General features: G+C 45.4%; 2 protein-coding genes across 3 annotated transcripts in view; both read right to left on the bottom strand.

The window, feature by feature from the left end:
• On the bottom strand, positions 1-1,809 carry Dnaaf3 (Dynein axonemal assembly factor 3). Its single transcript, XM_017176186.3, has one exon. It carries the CDS (start codon positions 1,725-1,727, stop codon positions 27-29), a length of 1,701 nt encoding a protein of 566 aa, XP_017031675.1. The 5' UTR covers positions 1,728-1,809; the 3' UTR covers positions 1-26.
• Positions 1,810-5,839: 4,030 nt separating this feature from the next.
• Positions 5,840-25,360, bottom strand: part of LOC108081205 (protein qui-1) — a 36,571-nt gene continuing 17,050 nt past the window's right edge. The window contains exons 7-19 of one of the 2 annotated variants that reach the window (XM_017176274.3): positions 25,177-25,342; positions 20,408-21,320; positions 19,851-20,320; positions 17,226-17,673; positions 16,997-17,126; positions 16,594-16,705; positions 14,286-14,468; positions 12,189-12,284; positions 11,048-12,131; positions 10,754-10,996; positions 10,359-10,675; positions 9,965-10,043; positions 5,840-6,852 (exon numbers count right to left, since the gene is read on the bottom strand). In XM_017176274.3, coding sequence (XP_017031763.1) covers positions 6,812-6,852; positions 9,965-10,043; positions 10,359-10,675; positions 10,754-10,996; positions 11,048-12,131; positions 12,189-12,284; positions 14,286-14,468; positions 16,594-16,705; positions 16,997-17,126; positions 17,226-17,673; positions 19,851-20,320; positions 20,408-21,320; positions 25,177-25,342 — 4,282 coding nt within the window. In that variant the 3' untranslated portion in view covers positions 5,840-6,811. Of the gene's footprint in view, positions 6,853-9,003; positions 10,044-10,358; positions 10,676-10,753; positions 10,997-11,047; positions 12,132-12,188; positions 12,285-14,285; positions 14,469-16,593; positions 16,706-16,996; positions 17,127-17,225; positions 17,674-19,850; positions 20,321-20,407; positions 21,321-25,176; positions 25,343-25,360 lie in introns of those variants that run through there. The other variant, XM_017176273.3, reaches the window with a different exon arrangement.

Genomic DNA, 25,360 nt, shown 5'->3' with positions numbered 1-25,360 from the left:
TAGTATTTGAGCTATATTTTATTTGCCTAATGAGAGGAGGAGGTGGAGCAGGAGTCTTCCTTTTCCTGGAGCGGCACTTCGGGATCTGTTGTAGGTTCTCCAACATCTTCGGATTCTTTGTGCTCTTGATTAGATTCTGGCTTTTTATCTTCCTCAGCTTGGAGTATCTCTGCGGCATTTACGTTGTGGATTTCTTCTGCAGCTTCTGGCTCAATGTCAGCCATAATCTCGTTAAGCGTAAGACCCTCTACTTCGTACTCAATTGGGGGCTCAGGTTCTGGCTCATCCTGAGCCTCGTCTTCGGCTGCATCATCCACATCCTCCTTGTCAGTCTTTTTGTATTTGAGCACCATGTTCTTGGCATTGATGGCCTGGTAGTTGATGGACGCCTTCAGACCAGCCTGCCTCATCATTTCCTTGGCCTTGGTCTCGTACTCCTGCACTTGCTCCCTGCGCTCTACGGTGAGAAGCTTGGTTTCCAACACCATAAGAGCCTGCGTGCGCAGAGCCTTAAAGAAATCCTGACTCAGGAACGTGAAGTAGTTGTAGGCCACATAGACGATATCGAACATGTTATTCCAGCGAACAGCGCCCTGCTGCAGCTTCACTATTTCTGTGGGCGACACATAGTGCACGGTTATTCCGGGCATCGGGATCCAGGGGCGGTCGTAGGTGGTCTGCCTGTCTGCATCCGCCTCCTGGTGGGTAAGCAACGGCGTCATCAGCAGCTGAACCGATCCATAGCGACGAGAGCGCGTGGGATCGTGCTCGTAGGGCGTCTGCGTCTGAAGCTCGTGGAAGAGCTCCATGAGATTCCGCTCGGTTACATCGGTGGCCCTGTAATCGTTTTCCCCATGCACTGAGTTATGCATGCGCTCCTCCGAGCTGCGCAGTCCGAAGCCACAGAAAGGCCCTGTCTGGATGTCGCCCACATAGCCACGGTGCAGCAAGGTGTGCCCATTGCGCACGAGTCCGGCAGCCAGCGTCTTGTTTGGCTTACACTGCTCGTACTCCGGAAAGACGAAGGCCACGCCGGACTCGCGCCAGTAGCGGTACTCCTGGGAGCAGATCTGCTCGCCACCGCGACTCTTAAGGGTCATGCTCAGGTCCCAGTCAAAGGCCCCGTTCCGATGGTCGTACCGGGAGCCCAGCAGAGCCCTGGATCTCTGCTCCCAGTAGTTGGTCACTTCATACACATACCACGGCTGCGGCTGCCAGAAGCTGAATGCCATCTCCAAGCCATCGCGCTCCTTGTACTTGAGGCCATCGATATTCAACATGGGGGCCAGGCGCTGCAGCTTATCATTATCGGTGACGATCTGGAGCAGCGTGCGTCCCTTGGCGGCCATGTAATGGTGGGAAGTGGGACGGATCACCGCGTTACCGTAAAGGTCCATGAATAGATGTGCCTTGGACACCAAGCTAAAGGACTCTGGATCCTCCAGGGCTATGCCCAGCAGCAGCATATTCCTGGCTATGATCTCGGCACAGCCATCCAGCACGTATATGTTGAGCTTGGGCTGGACACCATGGGCGTATCTCTTGGCCAGGGTCTTGATCACATGGCGGGGATCAGCACCGCCGCAAATGAGGATGTTCAGGGTACTTAGACCGTCATCTCCGCCGGCACCTTTCTCGCCTGCCTCGGCCAGCGGCTCATCCTTGATCTTGAATGCCTTCAGATACTCATCGTACAAGTCCAACGCCGAGCTGAGTCCCCAAAACATCGTGACCTTATTTACGTATACGTTATTCGCAGACTGGGACTGGGATGCGTTAGCAACTGTCAGTTCGCAGTCTGTTTTTACTCGATTGACGTCAGTTGCCAGGACTACTTGTTGTCGCCGTCGTCCCGGCAACGTCTTGGTCCTGCTCCTGCTCCACTCTTGCTACGCTTTTTTGCCTGCATCCGCTGCTGGGATTATGGAGCCGTGGCAACCATAACGGAAATTGCTTTTCGATATCAGTGGCCTGCAGCGGCAGCTGGACAAATGGCCCCGTCCTGGAGGGCTCTGGTGCGATGTAGGGAGGAGCGTGGCGCTTGGCGGGGATAATGCATTATTCAGAGTATGGTGTTTGCTTTCAGCTGATTGGCAAGGCGACCGACATAAGCAAAGCTGTCGGGGATTGCTCTAGGATTCATAATTGCACGATTTTCAAAAGAAAATGGTAAGTCGTCTCAAGGGAAGTGTTTTATGCAAATGAAAACCCCTTTAAGGCCTTAATAGGATACTTTTTGTTTGTATAATTTAAAAGCACTTAATAAATTTGTATATTTTTGAAATGAATAATTAAATATTTAAAAAAGAAAAATTTTTTAATTCAATTAATTGTTTATAGAAAAATCCTCTAAGGGGAGGAATTAGCTTTATTACTTAAATACTATATAATAACAGCATTTTAACACTTTTTTTTATATTGTAATAACAAATATTTAGAGGTCTAGAAGGAATCTCCTGTGTTCCTTCCAAAAAAAGTTTGACCGCATTCATTGAAAGATAAGTCTTCAGAGGTACTCACATGGCGTTTCTTATTTTTAAAAATTCTTCCTGATTTTTTTTTTATCAGAATTGGAAACCATAACCCCGATTTTTGACTTACAAATTAAGTTACTTCATTAAATAAAAAATATAAAAAAATTATTTCAAACCGATTGGTCTAGTAGACCCTTCCTTTAATAATAATTAAAAGCTATAAAATATATTTTTAATATGTCAAGTCTTTATATGTTTTTCCTAAATATTTAATAACTCAACAATCATATATCGACCCTCTCTCGCCTCCTTAAACCCAAAAAGCGATTTAGTAAATTTCCTGTTTTTTTTTTAACCTGCTAAGCGAAAACAAATTTCCAAAACGAGATAAGAGATAATGCGTGTAGTTTTTTGGCCATTCATTTTTATTGCTGGCCTGCGGGAAAATCGTTGGTGAACAAAAAGGGGACAAGGGGCCCGCGGCTAGTGGCTCACTTAATCCTGACACACTTTGGCTGCCTTCTGCGCTAGTTTTTTATTCAGTCTCAGTTCTGTTATTCGCGTTTTCGGCACTTCTTCTGCAGCTAACTTTAGCTTGACAATGTCGAAAAGTTTCTAATACATGATTAAGTCCTTACCGTAAAGTTTCCTGCCTTGCCTGCCTGTTTGAGATGCCTTTCAAATGCGTCTGTGTTTCCCTCGTTAAACGCTGCGTATGCGTGATTTCATGACGATGGCTGGGAAAAAGCGAAGCTGTATGTGCTCAGCTTCGCCTTTGTGAAGGAATGCACTGAATATATGACCTATAAATCTGCTTAAATTACTTAATATGAATATACGACAAAAAGATAACTGCGAAAAGCCGAAGTTTTTATACACTTTCGTTAGAATTGAAAGCAAAATTTAATTTATAATTTCCTGGGAAAAGTGAAATAGTTATGGGAATATACCAAATATTAGACTTCCGAACATTTCTTTCAGTGTATGGTAAACAAAAGAAGGGGAAAAATGCACATTAGAAGCGTTTTGTGCTCTGTGCTCGGCTGCAATTATGCGAAGCCTGAGCAGGAAAAATCCATTCAGACGAACAAGATGTAGTCTCTCCAAGACTCCAGCAGCGTTGGCATTTTTTTTAGCATTTTTTTTCGTCATAAGCTGGAGGCCGAAGGCAAATGCCATTTCGGGTACCCCATTAAATTCCCCGAAAAACTCAAAAGCAGACTCCGCTCTCGGATTCCCTCGCAAGGCTCCAAGTCCCACATTCTAGGGCATCTACAACGACTTGATTTGTCTGCGGTTCGCTAGATTCAATTCATCAGAGCACAGTCCCTGGTCCCTGCCTGCTTTGCTATGGCTTTTGTCGTTGGCCAAAAACAACCAAAACAAGAAAGGAAGCTAAATTCGGCACGCCGAAGTTTGTATACCCTTGCAGATATTATTTCATTAAATTTTACCTATACTTATTATGTTGAGAGTTTGACAGTTACAGCTTTACATTCCCAGTTTTACATTTTCTCTACTTCTGCCGATCGGTTTATATGGCAGCTATATGATATAGTTGTCCGATTTTCATGAAATTTATACCAAAATTTTGAACTAATAAAATTAGCTTACATCTCATAGAAGATAAAAATAGGTTGAAAAACAACGAAGTTATAATTATTTTCTATTAATTTCTCGACTGTTCCTATGGCAGCTATATCATATATTCGTCCGATTTTCATAAAATTTTTACCAAAATTCTGGAATAATATAGAATGGCAATATCTAAAAAATGGTGCAAAAATGTTGAAAAACAGCAAAGTTATAATTTTTTTTCTAAAAATTTATCGAACATTTGTATGGCAGCTATATGATATAGTCGTCCGATCCGGCCCGTTCCGACATATATAGCAGTGAGAGTATATAGTAGACTATATGCAAAGTTTCATTCAGATAGCTTTAAAACTGAGGGACTAGTTTGCGTAGAAACGGACAGACGGACGGACGGACAGACGGACGGACAGACGGACAGACGGACAGGCGGACAGACGGACATGGTTAGATCGACTCGGCTGTTGATGCTGATCAATAATATATATACTTTATAGGGTCGGAAAGGTCTCCTTCACTGCGTTGCAAACTTCTGACTGAAATTATAATACCCTGCAAGGGTATAAAAAGAAAGAACAAAAGTAATTAGAGAGCAAAACCAGAAAAGGGTTGACCCAGGCCCAGCATTTTTTCGTATTTCCTGGCAGCTCATTAGACGAGTGTATAACAATCGATCAAGGAGACTGTGTATGTGGATGCTCGAGGAGGCCTCCTTTGCTCATTGTGGACCTGTGTCGGCGGCGGGGGCTGTGGCCGTAACCCACAGACACGAGCTCTTATCGGGAGCATTCATTGTCAATGCTTTCCGCAAACTTTTCTCATTAGACAGTGCAAACAAAATGGCTGCGTCTGCGGTTTGGCCAGGCCACCCGCCCTCTCACTTCCTCACTTCACTGCCAATCCCGCCCAGTCATCACCCAACCGCCCATCTGCTGATGTGGACGCTTTTGGCTTTTGTTTGACATTGGCTTGGCAAATGGTGTCATAATGGCCAGAGAACTGCAAACAAACAATAGCAGGCGGCGACGGAACAGATGCGGCGGCGAATAATGGAGAGCGCAGGATGGAGGGCCGCCTGCATAATGAAACGCCGACGACAGCAACGGAATTAATTGTTGCCAACTCGATGCATATGTCTCCGGCTCGACCTTGACACAGAAGCCATTAATTCAGAGATTTCCCACAAAAAATAATTAAGGATTTTCACACGTGGCGCGTGTTACTGTGGACTTTCAGGGTATTTGTTGTGAAAATAATAAAAATAATCGGGTTTTGAGTTGAAGTCGATTTCTTAAATTATCTTCAAGTTTACTTACCTTTTTCATTTGCTGAAATTAAGGAAATTATTAGTTGTTTATGAATTAAATTAATTAATTTTTTAAGAGTGTAATAAGCATAATTACTTAATTATAAAACCAATAATTAAATGCCAATTTGAATTAAATTAAAATACTTGTCGAAATGTAACTATAAAATGTTACACTTTAAACAGGAATGCGATTTCCTTCTACAAAATAAAAATAAATTAAAAAGGTGAGTAAAACTATGCAATAAAATATAGTTTAATGAAAATGTGTTCTTGTGTAAGTTATTAAAGCACACATTTTGGCACATTTTGATGTGATCTTAAATCTACAGAAATTTCGGAGTATTATGTAAATCTAAAAAAATCATTGCCTACTTTTAGGCGTGTTCATTGATTCATAATATGTAGTAATTTTCTTGAAAATTTCTGAAAGAAATAACTTCAAAATGGTTTTGTTTTTCCGCAGTAAAGTTGAGTTTAATTTCGATTTAATAGACATAGACAGGGTGTACATTTATCCGTGTTTATTCAGTAAGTAACCATATCGCTATCCGATTCCGTTTCCGTTTGCCGTATCCGTTTCCATAGTTCCTCGGGAGATGCTCGTGACTCAGCTACAGAGGTGGACACTACACTACACGCTACGTAGACATTAATTGCTTAGTTTAACGAAGTTTCACTTGTGGCATGCATAGAAATATCCAGTGTAGAAATATCAATTTGTTGTCATCAGTTGAGTTTTGTTTTTGTGTTGTATTTTTTTTCGTTCCAGGCAAGAACCTCTGATTGTCAGAAAGTTATTTAAGTTACATCCGAGGGAAGTGCAAGCCCGTGACCCGAAGAGGTGAGATTCGAACTGAGGTCGTGGTTTTCAATATTAATAATCTACAGCGAACGCGGCTGGGACATTTGGGAGAGCTTAATATATACATTAGCTTAATGTGTTGCATTAGTGTTGGCTTTGTGCTTGTGTCAGTGTGTGTGTGGTTTGAGTTTTGTCCTTTGTTTTTTGTTTTTTGTGTTTTTAAGCATAGTTACGCTTTTAGCCCCTTAGAGAGTTTGTATTTGCATTTCTCGTTTAAACAGATTCTAAGTCATTGCGATATTTAGCTCGAGTTTAGTACATAAAACACACTACGACATAAAATGTCTAAATTGGCTCGCTTAATGCTATAATTCCTACAGAGTCTGAGACGGTGGTTTATCAGATTTAACTATGTTTTTCTTTTCGTTTTTTTGTTTTGTGGGTTTTTAGGTTTCTAGGTCTTGGGGGTTATCATCTACACACAGAAACGATGGGAAATGGGGAATCCCCCAGCGGCCAAAAGCTCGATATGGGGGCTGGGAAATGGGGGTTAATCGTTACACTTGCCTGCCCCATTTATTGCTTGCCATTTTGGATAAGTACTCCGTTTAATTGCTGGGGGTTGCTCAGGCCTTATCCTTTGTGGTATCCTCCTCCTCCTGAAGCGAAATGATCTGCGTAAATCGACAACAAATTGGAAAATGTTCGTTTTAGAATGTCGGTCTGTCTTCACTGGCACGGGTCTAATGACATGCCTAACACCGAAATAGGAGCACGAGTACGGGTACTTGCTGGCCATGCCAGGTTCTAGTTCAGCTCTAATAGGAAATAAAGCAGGCTGCGAACAGAGGCCACTCTCCAGGAATGGCCTCCGTTGATGCCAAAAAATGAGGATTTGAAGCTCTAAGCTGACTCTTCTAATGGCTAAGGTCTAAGGCTACTAGGGTGCACCAGGTTGGCACATACTTACTTGTCGGCATCCAAGAGGGCTGCGCGGCGTCGTTTGTCGGTTATAAATATGGTTTTATAGTACGCTATATATCATATATAATTATAAACTGCATGTAGAATTCTCAAAAGTGTTTCAGCATTTGCATTTGAGGTATGCCCGTACATTCGAAAGGTATGTAAGTGTTGCCTAACCGGATTAAATATACTTTAAGCCTAACGTGTCCTATTATCCCCACTGAAAGAAATCGTCGAAGTCGTCTAGAAACGAAACATATATCCGAGATTAGCCAATTATATGCAAAGTTAGTCAATTTTGGGGTGCCGTTCTTTTGGTTTTTCATTTGAAAGTGCTCTGGTTTAAATTTGTATGTAATTCAGAGAGAAAAGTACTGGAAGTTATCATGCCAATCGGAGTGGGGGTGTGTCAGCTAAATGTTCTCGTTTCGGATTGTTAATTACTTAATTATTTAATTAGTTATTCACGATGCTGCTGGTGCTACGGTTGCTACTGTTGCTGCCTTGCAGTTGCAGTTGGTTTATGGGAGCAGTGAGCTGCGGGAACTGGTTTTCGAACTGTGGGCGGTGGCTGTTGGTTGTGGTGGTTGGTGGTCATTCGGAGTTCGGATAATTGGAATGGAAAATCGGAACTTCGTTGTTCATTGTTTGTATTTTTGTATTTTTTTGATTAGAGCAGCAGAGTGTCTGGCCAACAACGGAACGAACGAGTATTTAAATAGGCAAAGAGGAATATATACACATCGAGAGAGAGAGAGCGTAAAATCGAAAGGAGTGGAAACATATATATATATATATATACTTAGAGAACGAAAGCAGGTAACACGTTATGATATAAAACACGGATACGGACATTTTATTGGTCCTCCGAGGGGGTTTCCCTTTCCCGTAAGCGAGAAAAAAAACATGCCTGGCGAGGATGGATGAACTTAGAGAGAACAGAGAACGGAGAACGGCTTACCTCACTGGGCACACAGGCCAGGGTGATGGCGGAACCCACAAGCCCTTTTGCAGTTTCCCTCAAATTGATTGCCTTTAATTCGCTCAATTCATTACCCAGCCAGCGGTGCAGCGGTCTTTTTGTTTGCTTATCGAGTTAATCGCGTTGCGAATTTATTGATTGCACTTTTATGCATTGGCAATGCGAAAAGAGCGGTCGGGATGGGCACTTAATATTCATGACGCTGCTGCCAATTACCCGAAAGCCATTACAGTCGAAAACACGCGGAGTTGGCTTGTCATTACCTGGGTTACCCCGGGCAAAAACTAATTATAATTAACAATGGTACGTCGGAAGCCGCGGACTCGCATTACAACGCACATTTACTCCCGCACATTCTTTTTAAAGCCCTTTGGCAGGGAACCAAGTAAATCTTTAAAGTCTATATAACTATGGTTAAGAAAATTAACCTGGTTCTGGGAATCCTCTAAGTTATTAAAAGTATTATTTCATTTACTATAACTTGTATTCTTGTTACGGGATATGCATTGTATTTGATTTTAATTTTTTTTGACAGAAGACAAGTGTAATAGGTCTGTAATACAGTCTCTTTCGAATGCTCTGCATTTATATTTATTTCCTTTCAACATTTCCACGGTGACGCAGAATTTGGACTTGGGAATTTTAAGGCATTTTGTTTATGCTTCCTCTTCCTTATGTGTGTTTTTCCTTTCTTTTTTTGCTCATTTTATTTTGTATTCATTAATAGCCCAACCTTACCTCTTCTGGTTTCCCTTTTCTTTAAACTACAGTGTTGTTTTTGCCAGTGTACTTACCTGAACTCGGCTTGTGGTGGACAAAACGAATAAAGTACAATTTCTTATAATTGAACGAGCAAGTAATACAAAATAAAACAAAATTAACTTTTGTGGAAATTTATTAAAAAAATACTTTAAATGGCGAAACAACTACGCATGGCCAAAACTACGGACAGAGAGTTGCCAAAAAAGGTGCTGGTAGAAACCGGAAGTGGAGGAAGAGGTGAAAGAGGAGGTGGAGGTGGTGTGTGTGAGTGGCTGTCTGGATTCGGGTCTGAGTCAGAGTCGGTGGTCATTGGGCAACGCAGTCGTTGCAGTTGGCCGTGGGATCGGGGGTGCTTCTATTCGAGTTAGAGGTGCCGCCCGGCTCCCGGATAGGCGGAGGAATATGCCGGGACTCGGACCGGGCGGACTTGGAGCGCAAAAGGTGCCAGCGACGCTGCCAGTAGCTGCCAGTGGAGGGCTTCTTGGCCAGCGGCTGCTCGTTGCCGTTACCGCTGCCTCGACCGTCTAGCTCGATGTGGCCAATGGAGGCGCGACTGGACTGGGGATGCAGGACCAGATCCGTGCGCAGCTGCCGCACATTCCGCCCGTCGTAGTTCTCAACCACAATGATGGGCGTGGGCCGCATCCGGATCCGTTCCGGCGGATTCAGCCGGATGTGCGGCTGCAGGGACTGGCAGTTCCGCTGGCGACGCCACAAATGGGACTTGAGACTGGGCCAGTGGAGCAGCTGCCTCAGCGAGATCCTTTGCGGTGATTCGGGCGCGGCGGGCAGTGCTGAGCCGGAGACCAGCAGCAAATCCCTGACCAGATCGGGGGCGGTACTCTGTCCGGGGGATAGCGGTGCAGGTGTCGTGGGGTCATTCGTGTCCAGCTGCTGGCTGCTGCCGTCGTGGGAGTTCTGTGGTGGTGGTGTGCTCACATAGAACTTAGTGCGGGCGGACCGCGAGTGCGGCCGTTTCACCCGCAGGCTGTTCGTCTTCCATGCATCGTGCAGGGATCGGAGGCCGGGCAAACGTGCAAGGAGGTGGATGTGGTCGTAGGAGGCGGACAACATACCTGCGCGCTCGTCCTGGTACTCGTCGTCGTCCGAGGACTCCAGGCGGTCCTCCACTAGCGAGGTTTGCCTTGACAGGCCCTGTTCAATGGGTTCAGATTACGGGGCACATGTTGCAAGTTGCACATGGCACATTGCACGTTGCATGTTGCATGTTGCAGGTGACACATTGGTGTGTAAGCAAACAGAGAGACGAAGCGAAATGAACCGAAAAGAAAGAAGACGAAACAAAAACGGAAATGGTGAGCGCATCTACTACGTATATACCAAAGGATTACAACCACTAAAGCGAACTGCAGCTAAGGTCCTTTGGCCAAATATCCATTTCCTCTTTCCGCGCGGGGCACAGAGAGAGAAAGAGAGAGCTAGGGATGGCAGGGAACCCTCCTGACTTACCGCATTGTGACGCCTTCGCGGCGGCGACCGCTTGTTCCACAGCGCCTCCAGCTGGTCAAAGTGCTGGGATTGGGCCAGAGCAGCCTGCTCCGGTCCCAGGTTTGCCTGCGAGGCCCCCGTCTTGGTCTCGGCGATTTTAGAGATCTCCTCCATGCTGGCGGAGACGCTGAAGCGCCGCTTCAGCCGCTCATCTACCTGGGCCATCATCACGGAGGAGGTCAGGTGGCCGTACTTCTTCTGCCAGGTGTACGTGTCCAGGGAGACCTCCTTCTTCAGCAGCCGCTTCATCTGGCGCTTGGGGCCCTGGGGTCGAAGATCTGGGAAATAAATTAATAACAAAATCATATTTTAATGAATATTTCGTCTCCCAAGAATATCTATTAAACTGTGCTCACCTTCGACATCCTTGCTGGGACCCGAATACGTGGGCAGCTTCACATACTGCGCCGGGGTGTTGTGCAGACAGATCACAGGAAGATTGTAGCTATCCACCAGCTGGACAAGGACCCGGGACACCTCCAGGCTAATGTCAAAGTGGGTGAAGGGCACGTGCATTTGTAACGAGGTCAAGGCCAAGCCGCGCTTGGTTTCCCACACGATCAAAGTCTTGTCATCGCTGCCAGACACCGCAGTAGAACCTGCAGAATAACAGGTTTAGGAAGATGAATTTGTAGAGTTTTCCCACTCACCATCTGCCGAAACTTTAACTCCTATCACAGGACCCAGATGTCCCGCCAAGGTGTGCACCTCCTCGCCGGTGAGTATGTCCCAGATGATGAGATTCGTGTCCTTGGAGCCGGACAGCACTTGGGTTTTGTTGCTCACGGAGACGGCCACGCAGGTCACGGCGTCACTGTGTCCCACCAGCACCTGGCTGAGCTTGCCGCCCGTGGCCTGCCACACCTTCAGGGACATGTCCCGCGATCCGCTAATGATGTGGGCACTGTCAGCACTAATCTCGAAGCAGGTGATCTCATCGGAGTGCGACACCGAGTACTTTTCGTCCTCTTGCGTGAGGGACCAGATCTTGAGGGTGTTGTCTCCATTGGTGGAGGCGGCGAAGCGCATGTTGTTGGTCACGGCCAGGCTCTTGTAGGGACCCTGAATGGTCTGCAGCAGATTGCCCGAGTCCGCCATCCAGACGAGGAGCAAGGAGTCCCGATCCGTGGAGATGACCCGCAGGGAATCCATCAGCACCACCACCTTGACCACGGGAGCAGCATGGCCCTTGAACGTATTGCTGATCTCGCCCAAGGACAGGTTCCAAATGAGCACCAATCGATCCTCGGAGCCGGTGGCCAGGAACTCGCCGTTGGGGGCAAACTTCAGGCAGGACACGCCCGCCGCATGGCCCTCCAGGCTGCACTGATACTCGGGCGTGTTGATCCGCATCAGATGGACACTTCGTCCGGAGGCAATGGCCATCTGCTGAGAGTCCCGCGACAGATCGAAGCAGGTGATGGGTGGCAGGGTGGTCGAGGGAGATCGCTGCGCCTGCGCGTGGCGCTTCAGGCTCCGCTTGCGCCGCGGATGCCGTGAGTACGGATTTATGTAGAGCTCCTCGTTCCGGAACGAGTAGAAGGTGATCTTGTTGCCGCCCACTGTAACCAGGAAGTCGTCGTTGTCCATCGCATGGACGGCGGTCACTGGCCCCGGATTCGGTGGCATGGATCGCACCAATTTGCCGGCGTGCATGTCGTAGATCAAAGCCCGCGTGTCATCGCAGCCCACCACGCACCGCTGGCTATCCTTGCCAATGGAAATGGTGCGGATCTGGAGAGGATTTGGGTGTGATTAAGACTGAAAAAGGGTATAAAGGGGGGAACCCACCTTTGACTTGTGCCCCTTGAGGGTGTGCAGTTCCTTGCCGGTGGCCAGGGTGCGGACATAAAGGGCATTGTCCTCGCACAGGGCCAGCAGGAAGACCTGGAAGGAATAAAAAGGTGATGGATGAGAGCGAACAAGGTCTTCAAATACTAATTATAGATATTAATTTGTAATTTTATTAGTTAATTAGCTAGTTTGTCAATTACTAAGATGGTAGAATACTGAGTAATTAGAAGACAGCTTATCGTAAAATAATTGATGGAAAACCTTGCCATTAAGGCATCCTTGCGGGCAAAATGAATCGAAAATAAATAAATTGCATTTGGGGCACGAGAAGGAGAGGACCACAGGCTGCAACCAATTCCAATTTGAGGACATTTCCCAGGAAGCCGTGCAGGGACCACAAGTGCCAGGAAGCCTTCCGGATGCCGGGCAAAGTGTAAGAAAGTTGATTTCCTTTTGCCATTTGGCCGAGGCTAAGAATCCTGCCCAAGGGGCCCGGCTTTTTGCCATAGCGTATACATATACATATACATATATGCATATATACATATATACTGCACAGAATCTGTATGCTTGTAGCCATGGATGGTTGAAATTACATTTCAATTTTGAGGCTGCAAGGGGAATGGGCAATTTTCGTTCGGCGGATGTCCTTGTTATCGCGAAACAATTTTTCCGCCTGCTTATAGGCAATTTACCCTCAATTTTCGCCAGCACTTTTGTTTAATGTGTGAAATTGTATTTTCGGTTGCGGCAAAGAGGAGGACATCATCCCGAGACCTGTTCCCAGCCAGACCCGTAGGTAATTGAATCGCTCTCCTGGTCTGGTCTATCTCTTTGCTCTGTCTCTGGCTTTTCAGTCTTGGTTTTCTGTTGTTTGAAAGGGGATTGCAAGCCAGCTCACTGAGAGAAATATCGTGAGTCTTAAGACGATTTGTATAGATGAGATATTATCTTCTATTATCTATATACTCTAGTAGGCACTCTCTTATATCTTTAGGCTTTTTAATCTTTATTTTTCCTTTGATTTCTAGGTTTCACTTATTTTTTGAGTGGAGCCCAGTGCCTGATATGTGTCATCCGAGGAGATTCACTTGAGGCTGAAGCCTGGCCGTCAGCCTCTGGAGCAGCACACCCGTCGCACACCTTGAATTACAGTTGCTTTTTCCTGATGTCTGTCTATTGTGGATCTGCTGGAGCGGACCAGATGAATGGATGGATGGGGAGGAGCGAGACCCAAGTGGAAGCACGCATCAATTGCCGTTGGAATGGAATGGGGACAGCAGTTGCCATTGACAAAGGACGACAACAGCGTCAGGGAGCTGGTAGCTGGGAGCTTGGAGCACAGAGCTCCCCGTCGCTATCTTGATATTATTTTGCGTGCCAAATTGCTGCTAAGTATGCAATACTTATTGATAGAGGCAGGCACGAACACAAATACCCACACATACGCACACGTTTGTCTCGGGTTTTTTGTCAAGCTGATTGACAACAAAGGATTTGGCGCGTAATGCCTCCCCAAGCCGGAATCACTTATTAGAATTTCGCCTCTACCCACTGGCAGAGAAGCCGCACTTTATCTATCATATCTATTCGCCCGTCTATCTATAGTGTTTAGCTTTAAACAGAATTCGACTTTGACATGTATTCGGGGATTTCTTAGCCGCTTTCCATTTCCATTTCTACTTTCAGCTCCTCTCTGGCCGTTTGTGTTGCCCTTAAATTGCGCTTTTCGTTATTGGGTTACTTGGGAAGCTTCACTCAAGTGGAATATGGCTTAAAGCTTCGCATTCCCCTCTTTCGTTCGCTCTCTTTTTTATTATTATTATTTCTTGTTTTCCTTTTTGTGTGTGTCTCGTGCACAAGAATGTCTTTTTAAAGCTTTTCTGCTGAGCATGATGAGCAGGGAAATCCCCTTAAGGACTCAACTTTTGTCTTTGCCCCGAAGTTTGTTCGTTAAATTTGAAAAAGCCACACACAAGCATAAGTGTCTGTGTGTGTATGTATCCACCAAGGATGCACTCTCAGGCTCAGCCAAATTTAAGCCAAAATTAATCCTGCCTTGGCAATTAATTCCTGACGGATGGGATAACTCACCGAGTTCCAGGAAATGTCGATGCGCAGCACGGGGCTCGTCATCTGCATGGTGTTCAGCAGACTGAAGTTCTCCAGATCCCACACACATATGTTACGGTCGTGGCTGCCCGAGATCAGGACGTCGCAGGCTCCGGCCACCAGGATCCCAGTCACTGGCCCGCGGTGGTGGGTGATGCGGTGTTTCTGGAGGGAAATCGTGAATATATGGGGTTAAAAGGGGTTCATATTAAAGCCTGCTCTTAATTTGATTCCCTGTAAAACCTATTTGATTAGGAACCAACCCGCGCTATCGTATAATCTATGCTCATCGAATGCCATTTGGTTTTAGTGTCAGCTAAGCGAAGGGATTTTAAATATTAATCACTGGGCCCGGGGCCTCTTCGCTCGCGTGACACATGTGACGCCGGAGTCGCTTTTGTTGCCTCCCCTTTTGTTTGTCACATTTGGTATGCATTAAGTTAATTACCACCTAGCATGCGAGGTTCCTTCCCTTTCCGCCGGAAAATGCCAAAAGTTTGATAAATTACACGGACTTTAAAAAAGAACAGAGTGAGGAAAAAAACAGAACCGCGGCGACATGAAAGGAAATGCCAGCATGACACGGCGTATACGTAATATCGTAATTAATTCAATAAGAGCTCGTAATTGCAGGTGTACGACAGTGTGTGAGGAGGAGGAGCCGGCACTTCCGGCCATAAAAAAAAGCGAGCGTTGCACCCTCGTTGAGGTCGGGGTGGAGTAGAAAGGATGCGCAGCAGCCGACGAGTCAGCGAAATTGACTTTAAAATATGCCCGGGGCCAACCAAGTGGCAATAAATCTAATTTCTACATATATGTGTGTCAACAGGACGACGAACAGGAGCGAACAGGGACGCGGTGTAGCCCCGCCAAATATGCAAACACGGCGCATTGTGGGTAATCACAGTTTAATGTGTGCGTCTCTGAAATATCAACTTGGCATGACTTATGGCGGCTGTGGGAGGTGGCAAGTGGAAGCGGCAGCGGAAAAGTAGGACACAGGACCCAGGCCACGCTTCATTTGCCAAGCCGCGAAATGTGAATGTGTGAACGAACGCTTCTGCTCCTGCTCCTGTTTAACCCGTGTTCAACAAGCTACGCACACATGTCAGCCATATGGCAACGAACCCATTCGAGGGCCCATTCCTCCCCACCCGTGACCTTGCCCCCGCTGCCGTTTGATGGAAAGCATGTGTAGCCATAGTAATTCGGAATTTATTTCGGGGCTATTCGCCGGGCCTGGAGAAATTATGCAAATGCATTTGGTCTGTCGGTTTGTTTGATCTGGTTTTGCGGTGAGTTCTTGCAATTAGCTTCGCCAAATGCATTTTTCATTTCCCAAATGGAAAAGCGTTCGATGCATTTCAATTACAGCCTCAAATTAAAGTCCGGAGGCGAAAATAATTAATAAAATGAAGCTGGGACTTGTTTGTCTCCTAATCGATTCGCATTACAAGTAATTAAAATTAATGGGCATTGAAACGTTTTCGTAAATAATTAAAATATTTTGTAACACAAATTTGTGATTTGAGATATCTGGCTTGGCCTTAGTTAAGTTTATTTTAAGCTTTAATTTTAAGCACAACTGTAATCAAGTGACTGTCAGATAAACTGCAGAAATATTTTAGCTCGGGCAAAGACTGTTTGCTTAAACTTATCTTGGTGCGTTGAAGCAGAAATACCTTCATTTCTCTCTGTAAAATTATTATTTTTTATTTCAAGCCAGCTATCTCCGTTGTAGATTCAAATGGGGCCTGTCAGAAGAACTGTCTAGCTTTAGCTTAGATTAAATACAGATACCAAATATGCATCTGAGTAGGGGAAAAGCTATTTATTTGTGCTGCTCCAAATCCAGGAATTTAAAGGGAAACGTAGAAAGTTAGGGAAATATATTTATTGCATTTAAAATAATATTCTTCAGTTATAATTTCCCTCCAGAAAATAACTTATGATATTTGAGAGCGTCTTACTATATTTGAAATATTTTAATTAAAACCTCCGAGATTCTTTTCTTGTCATTGCTATTAGGAAAGCCACTATAATGACGCCACCGTATGGCACTTCCCTTCGAATTAGTCTATGCTCATGTCGAAAAGTCTCTCTAAAAGCGTACCCCGTCACCATTGTCCCACTTTTAATGCGCTGAAAATAACCATTACAGCGACCATTATCCCTACACCCCGCTACACCCAGAGCAGCCAGCTCCTAAATGAATCCGCTTACACGAGTGGGGATTGTGTCTGGCTCTGGGTGTGGGCTTGGGTTTCTTGGGTTGTTTGTGCTTGCTCACCAGTTTGCCGCTGGCCAGGTCCGTGATGGCGATGGTTGCATCCTCGCTACTGCTTATGATGAGCGTGTTATTGACGCCGGCTGCCACGCCCGTAATGGGAGCCGTGTGGGCGCTGCAAGGATACAATGGAAGAGTCAAGGAGGCGGTGAGGGAATGTTTAGATAAATTGCGCCTGCAGAGATTTACAAATTACGCTCTGGGCGATGAGTGGCAAAATGCGAATGATTAAGTAGACTAGAAGTTCTCCACAGTGAGAGAATTCTTTGTGGTTAAATAAAATAGGAATAAATTGTACAACTTTAAGCTAAAAATTGTACAAATTAAATATCATTTCCTTTGTAAAATTAGCTTAAATAATATTTATTCTTATTAAACGCCACATATTTTCTCCAAGTGTACTCACTTAATGTGCCCCCGACGCTCGCGGTGCGCGACGTGCCAGACCAGGACGCTGGCATCCTCGGAGCCGGTCAGCAGCAGCTCCGGCTCCGACTGCGGGGCCACTAGGAGGCACGTGACTGCCGCAGTGTGTCCTGTAGCAAATGGAAACCGAGGCAGACAGATGAGAGGGGAGAAACGTTCACGATTAGCCCGTCTAATGGTGAGACATTACGGAGCTGCTGAGTACTCACCCTTGAAGATGTGCTCCAGCGAATTGCTCATGATGTGCCACTGCTGCACGTCGCCGGAGCTGGTGGCCAGGATGAGATGCTGCTTCGACGGCGCCAGCCACACGGCGCGAATCAGGCCCGTGCCAGTCACAGTCATCGTGCGGATCTGCGAGGGCAGCGGTGCCGGCAGCCAGCCGGTGAGCGGCACCAGGAGTGGCACTGCATAGCCATCGCACCAGGCCGTGGCCGAGCGTACCGTCATGCTGAGCAGCGAGTTGTCGTCGTCGTCGTGCTCCCCAATGGGTCGCAGCCAGGAGATCAACTGCGAGCCAAGCTGCATGGGATCGCGGGTGAGGACGTCGCTGGACTTGCGGATCGTATAGTAGATCAGTTCGATGTCCCTGTCCAGGATGTAGCAGCGCACGTGCTCGATCAGGCAGCGCAGGTAGCTAATGGATACGGTTTGCACCTGTATTACGAAGAGAAAGGAAAGTGTTATTATTTTAAATTCCATTTTTTATGGTTACAAAAGGCTTTATGCTAAGAAAATATAAATTAATTTCTTCAGACTTTATTGTATTTATTACGATTTACAAACGTGTAAAAAATAGTTGGATAAATATATTTAAAATAAAAATAAATTAACAGATGTATAAGATGCGTAACGCCACCTTATTTATGTTGCTTATAGGAACATTTGTTTAAGAAAATGTGAATAAATATATTTATGTATAAAATAAATTAATAAGATGTGTAACGCCAAAAGGCATTGTATTTTAAATTGTTTATTCATTGAAATGTGTCTAAAAGAAAATATGAATATGCTTATTAAGGCGTATGACAAAAATAAACATTTATAAGATGCGTAACGCCGCGTTACCTTACTTATAGGAAAATGAATCAAATAAAATGTATGGTAGGTTTATTAAGGTTTATGCAAAGAACATATAATTTTGTACGATGCACCTTTATTAGTCAATCAAAACTACCTCTGAACATCTCGTTGAAACTATTTCATAGGACTTCCTCTTGCTCCCAACATCTAATTACCCTGAGTGTAGCTTTTAAGGGTCATTCAGCAATTATTGCCATACTAATTTTCAATATGTCAACTGAAGCACAATCCACAAAGGAACCCTTAGAGAGGTGAATTAACAACCGACTTCTGTATACATTTGCCCACATATCTATCACAAAATGTAAATGACAACAAAGCAAAGTTAATTAAATTAGATGGCAGACATATTGGCTTCTTAGTTACATGCATATAACTTGGATATTTCCTTTATTGAGAATGTGTCAAGGCTTCGGTCTGAGCTTTAAAGCCTGGCCAAATATCGATTAGGTAAAGTCTCGAATATCGTTGCGGCCTTGATTGAACTGGGCGTTAATTAGAACCAAAATGGCTCATATTTTATTGATGCCGCTTGACCAACTTCGGTTTCCATTACTACCCGCCGGGCATATAAATATTGACAGTAAAAAATTGTTCTCCAAATTTGCATTTCGTTCGTTTCAATCGAGAAAATAAACAGCAACAAAGCAAATTAATTTGATTGGCTCGCCAGCATGCGCTCTCCCAGCGAGTCACAAAAGTTTAATTGCATACTTTTCAGTGCCAAATAAAGCGAATTGAAACGGAACACAGCGAAATGAAATTAAATTAAAAGTCGGGTGGAGGGAAATCGTGGGGATCAGGGAACAATGCCCGATGACAAAATGCAGCGAACAATTAAACCAGCGACAGCTGTCCGAGATTTGCTTAAATGCAGCATTTTGCAACAAGAAGGAACCCAGCGAGGCATGAACCGAATGTAAGCCTGCATTTGATTATCACGTTAAACTACGTTTTTTGCTGGTCTTATTATCTTTCTCTTTCAATTAAAATTAACAAAAGTATTTGCCAAGTTTATTTATTAGCTGTAAGAGGATTATGCAGTTTATTTGGCTTTTGGCTAATAATTAATTCTGAGTGATTAACTAAACAAGATTAAGTACTTAAAAGGTTTGCCCTTACTTATAAACCATGATCTGTGGTTTAAATAGAACCAACTTAAAATTTAATTTTAAATGTAATCTATAAAACAATTAATTAACTTTATAAGTTCTACAATTTACTCCTTTCCATTAAGTTGAAATATATAACTGCTAATAAACCATTTGTATTCACTCTTTTCCAATAATAAACTTGTAAATGCTTATAATGGAAGTGTTAAGTGGGCAATAAAGGTTTACTTCGTCCTAGACCATAAATATCAAGTATAAGCTGTCACTTCCTATGCTCGTTTATTCACTGCAAACGATTGGCTGACCAGCTTCCGACTGCCAATCAGTTCGAGTTCCACTCCACGATTTTATTTCGGCCAGAGTGACAGCCAGTGAAAGGCAGCAGTACAATCAATAATAAATAAATCATTTTGCTCTGTAATTTAGTTTCGCTTCACTTCGCTGGCTGCCCTTTGAATGCTCAAATTAACTTTGTGCCATTCAGCTGGTGCTAAATTTTGACATGATTGCGAGGCAGCTTGACTGCCAAATTAGTGGACCAATTAAGAGGAGCCCTCTCTCCGGCTCCAGCCTGATTGCTCCAGCTCTGATTGCATTTCCAGAAATAGTTTTCAGGAGTAGTTATTATACGAAACTTACCGCCGCCAGCAGAAAGTCAAAGTTGCAAACGGCTATTTGCTTGAACCGCGTGGTGTCGTCGGAGCGCATCAGGTGGTGCCAGCTCTCCTCCACGTGCCGCATGCTGTAGCTGACATCGGCGGCAATGGGATTGTAGAAGGTAGAGGTGTCGTCGTTGTGGTGCGTCGAGGAGGACTTGCGGCCAACTGAAACGGCCGATACCGCTGACAGGGAGTCCTTCTCCTTGTCCCTGTCCCGCTCTCTGTCCTTGGCGCTGATCACTGACCTGGCCTCGCTGGCATTCGATTCATTCTCCAGGGTGCTCTCGTCCTCGTCCTGGGGAAAGAACAGGTTGGCCAGCTCGCTGTGCAGGCTCCGCGTCCGCTGGGCGTCCATGTAGCGACGCTTCGCAACCGCAGCGCAGTAGTTGTGTCGCCACTGGATCAACACCTTGCCGGACATGATCTTGTCGTGCAGGAGCAGGAGGGTGTCTGTAAAGGAGAGCGATGATTGTTGATTATATCTGAGAGGGTTTAAGGAGTCCCTCTTATCACTTAAAACTAAGAACTAGCACTCACCCATTTCCCGGTGAATCTTCTTGAAGGTGGCAAAGCTAAAGTGTCCGCTCTTGGTCTCGATCAGCGACTCCGGATCGTCGGTGGGCATGAGCAGCTCCAGCAGCTCCGTCTCGGTCAGCCCGTACTCCGAGCAAGTGATGTAGGCGGCCAGTCCGCCCACCGCCTGCCTGCCGTAGTGCCGCTCCAGCTGGTCGAACTGCTGCTCCACGTACAGGGCGAAACTCACGTCGCCCGGAACGCACTGCGGCGGGATCTTGAGCCGGGTGGCGAAGTCGCCCAGATTTAGGTCGAACTGATATTCGGCTGACTTGAAGCGATCACGCTGCATGGGTGTGAACTTGAGCTGCTCCACGGGGGTGGTGGAGCTGCAGATGATCTGCACGTTCCACGGCAGCGAGGTGGGCAGCCAAGACAGGGCGGTCACTATGTCGCAGTCGAGCGGATTCAGCAGATGCAGATCGTCGATGAACAAGAAGAGCACATCGTTGCTCATGTCCTCCACGCGGCGCAGCAGGTTCTGGAACCAGGTGCTGATGTACAGCGGATCGAAGGAGGCGTCCTTGGGCAGGTAGCCCTCGGGTATATTGAATATGATTGAGATCTGCTGGCACACCACTCTCAGCAGCTCCAGGTTATAGGCGGAACGGGGCGTGGCCTTGGCGAAGCGAATCACCCGATGCACTCGCGTTGATCCAAACCAACTGCTCACCTGTCCGTACAGGTGGCTCATGATGGCGCTCTTGCCGCTCCCATCCGCTCCGCAGATGAAGTACGGAGCATGCCGGCTGCCGTTCCGGAAGTTGGCCATCAGGTTCTGGCGCAGCTGCTGCGGCACCCGCGACTCCACCAGCGCCGCACTAGCCGTGTGATCGCGCAGGATGCGCAGATGAGTCGAGTGCTCATGAAAGATTTCCTGCAAATGGAATTATTTAAGGATCTTAATAAAGAGGGTTTCTAAAATCTTAAACTTTGAGAAATGCTTAGGATTATGATAGTGTAAACAGAACTAAGTAAGAGACATATAAGTTAAATGCTGCACCGCACATATAGAGAGTTTCTAAGCACTTGATTTGTTTTAATGTAGATTTTAAGTTACTTTATAATTACTTATTCCTATATCTGAACACTATTATTTTTAGGGAAAACTATGAGTAGTATGAATCTTACACAAATCCTTATTTTCCCTTAAATCCTTTTATTTGGTTAACCTCCAAACTCCATCCTCTGCCCCATTAAAGACGTTATTTCAAACAGATTTCAGTTTCTGCTGCTTCCTGCTGACTTTGCTTTCGTTTGAGTGTGACAAATGGGAATTTAATTCAATGTTTATTTATCCAATGTCCAATTAAGCCAATCGCTTGCCAAGTGATGACAGCTGTAGCTATAAAAGATAACCTCATTCGCCGCCAGTTATTAAATAAAATCCATATAAGCTGTGATGCGTTTTTTTTAAAATAACATTTAAATCTATTCACTCCAGGAAATTAATTGCTTAATCCGATGTATGAATTAATTTTTAAGGCTTTAAATGCGAGGAAATCCAAAACTTATGTCAACAGGCAAGGTCAACAGCAGTTTGCATTTTATATTTCACGGATTGTAATTATTTTTGATTGCTGGATCCTGAGTATGGGCATAATTTGCATAGAAATATATATTTTTTAACCAGTTTCTGCTTAGGTTTTGTCGGTAATTGGATTTGTTGCCATACAGCAGCGAGCAGCCACCTGCCACCAGCAACCGCATCTCCACTTCGTCCCGAGACCCAGTATCCCGGTGTCACTTCCACAGCATCCATCCACCTACTTCAGCCATTCATCTCGGGCCAGCTGCTGCGTGTGACCTCTAAGAGCTCTCTGCCGGCTTACACCTCAGATATGTCAGATATATACTCGCACCTCCTACATATATGTATATTCCGAAGTGTCGCCCGCTTCCGTTCTCCCTTTCCCGAGCACCGACCACGTCATCATCATCCCCATCAGCCTGAATGCGAGTGAGTGGCATTCAGCGTGTTTGCCCCGTAACTTTGTTTACCTTTGCCATTGCCATTGCCCCTACTTTTTTGCCCACCTGCTGGGTGGTGGAGGGTGGGTTTTAGTGGAGACACTGAGAGAATATAGAGGTTCATGAGCTTAGCTTATCCTGAAAAGTAAGCATTTACCCTTTTCTAAAGAAAGCACAAGATCTCGCCTACATGAATATAAATATTCTGAATCCAAATATTTCTTTATAATATACATTCTTTATTTTCTGTGAGTGTGGTTCACCTTGTCTGGCCGTGGCATGTTTGCCACTAACAAGTAGTCGTCGCCCTGTCCTTGCCAGGATCTCCTTCACAGACTGAGTCTGATGATGATTCCGATTCTGAGACTGCGACTGAGACTGAGTCGGCGACAGAGTCTCTTATGCCACTTCTTGCCAGTAAGCGGCTTTTGCTTTGTAAATCTCGTTTGACAGCATCTGCGTAATGCATTTCCCGGGGACATGACGGGCGAATCAATATGGCCAGGAGCTGCTGCCAGTAGCTGGGAAAGTCGCCTTAAGGCTACCGCTTAATTAGTTGGCATTTGACTTGATTTAATTTCATTTCAGGCGAGTGCCAGCGGTTGCCATACAAGAGGCTGCTCATACCACACGTGGGACCAGCTGTAGTTTAGGGAGGAGAGTGTGGGGCTGCTGCACACTTTGCATATTTCTTGGTTGCGGCAAAGAGTGCCACAACATTTTGTCAAAGCACGGCGTGGCAGGGGATGGGCGATGGGATTTACCTTTGCGAACACTTTTATCCGCATCGGAGACACCGAAGGGATGCAGGCGAAAGGTAAGGGGGGCTGTGTTGACCAGAACTGGATGCAGTTTACGTTGCTGCATCGTTAAGTGCAAACAAGGGACGACCTGGGCGTGGCTACATTGTGCCCAAGCGTAAGTGTGTTAATATGTCAGAGGCGACGGGGCAGGAAGAACGGAAGGGTGTTCGTAAAGGAAAGCGACCAAGAGCCGTGAAAAGAAAATGAAGGAGGCGAGGCAGCTACACAAAGCAGTGAGCCGGTAACAGGCGACTTGCAACGGTGGATGGTACACTAGGAAAGAGTAGGGTATATAAACAATGATTGGATTTATATAATCCTTAAAACTTAATTATTAGCATACTTCCTAGTGGTAAGAGAAAGGGGATAAATAGTTTAAAAAAACACGCACAATTAGGAATAATTGGGTTTGAAATGTCTTAAGCTGAGGAACCTCGAATCGAACTTTCATTTCCTCTTTTTGTACCCTTATTGGGAATTATAATTTTAGTCAAAAGTTTGCACGGTTCCGACCCTATAAAATATAAATACTTTTGATCAGCATCAACAGCCGAGTCGATCTAGCCATGTCCGTCTAACCGTTTCTACGCAAACTAGTACCTTAGTTGTTAAGCTATATGAAAGCAACTTTGCAGATAGTTTTCCGACTACTCTCACTACTTACTATGATCTTATTGAAATCTGCAAGGATATTCAAACTTCGGCGTGTTGAAGTTAGCTTCCTTTCTTGTTGTTACTAAACTTTTCTCCAAGTGCCGCATTCGCACACATCCGCTAATGGCAGCGACCAGTTCGCATTACGCCTCGTCCTTCGGCTGCGACCGAGCTGAAATGTTAAATGCTTTCAACAAAAGCCAACAAGAGGAGGGCGTGCCTGGGGGCGGCAGGCTGAGAGCTGAATGCAGGGAACTCGAAGCTGAGCTTGGGCTGGCAAGGATGTTCATAGCCGGCAAATGGCGGCGAGTGCAACTTATGCAATGCAGTTCAAGGCAGAGAACCGCAACGGATCCGAGAGACGCTGCCGTAGACCGGGCTACTCCTTGGGCTAAACGATTTCGGCAGCCATTTTTGGGGCAACTCAATTGGTTTTTATTGCAGGAAATCTCTCTTTCAGACTCAATTTCGACAACTGTCATATGCAAAGCACACTTCTTGGGGCATCCGTTCGCATACACAGACAGGACGTGCTGCGAACAGGTTTAGTTGGATTTCCGCAGAAATTGCAATTTCCAAAACAATCTCAGCCAGTTTCAGGTAAAAGCACAAATGAAGAGAATCTTTAAACAGTTTTTATTTACATATTTCTGTGGCAAATGTGTGTTTTTCTAAGCGTTTAAACTATATTTTGGTCTGTAAGTGACAGCTGTATTGTGGTGTTGCTTGGGCCCAGATAAGTGAATTTATTATGGGCTAGTGACAATATTATTTTCCTTTGAAAATTCCCTTAAATTTCGATGTGGCTTTTCAACTTTTGTGTTTTTCTTTACAACATTCCTACCTGCCACAAACTCCGCTCCTTTGGGGCATAATTCACCTGCCACATGCCGAACATTTAATTAACACGCTGCCATTAGCCAAAAGCACGGAACTCCGTGTTGGCCCGGCCAATATGCGCAACCATAAGCAATAGCAAAGAAGCCCAAGAAGGGCTCAAAAACAAAAATACCAAGAGAGGAACAAGGAAGCGGCAACAAGGTAACGCAGCACCATAAAGGCCTCCTGCTCCTCCTCGCCTCTCCTTTGTTTGTGCGTAATTCTTGGAATTAATTTATGACTACAACGAACAATCAGAATGGCTGTTGATTAAATAAGCGGTCAGCGGTTTAAAGACGCGATGAGCGGGGGCAAGTGTTGCGAAAAATCCATTTAATTTAATTCGCAGCCCCAGGCGCTTTGTAGCCTGTCTGTTCTCATAATGGGCCTCCGTTTCAGGACCATCCCCATCTGCATCCAACTCACCTGCACAGTCTTTTTCCTCCCCTTGATTACGTCGGGATCATTGGTTATGTGCGCCTCGATTAGCAGGCGGAGCTTGTCGGTGACCTTGTTCTTGAACTTGCTCAAGTAGGACTCGTGGTCCTCGTTGTCCGGATCGATGGCCTCACTGGCGGCACAGCCAGGCACCCTGTAAATGGGAAATAAA

Source organism: Drosophila kikkawai, chromosome 2L (assembly GCF_030179895.1).
Source record: "Drosophila kikkawai strain 14028-0561.14 chromosome 2L, DkikHiC1v2, whole genome shotgun sequence".
NCBI classification, from domain to species: domain Eukaryota; kingdom Metazoa; phylum Arthropoda; class Insecta; order Diptera; family Drosophilidae; genus Drosophila; species Drosophila kikkawai.
Note: the sequence above shows the minus strand (reverse complement) of the source record. Positions and strands in the feature narration are given on the sequence as shown.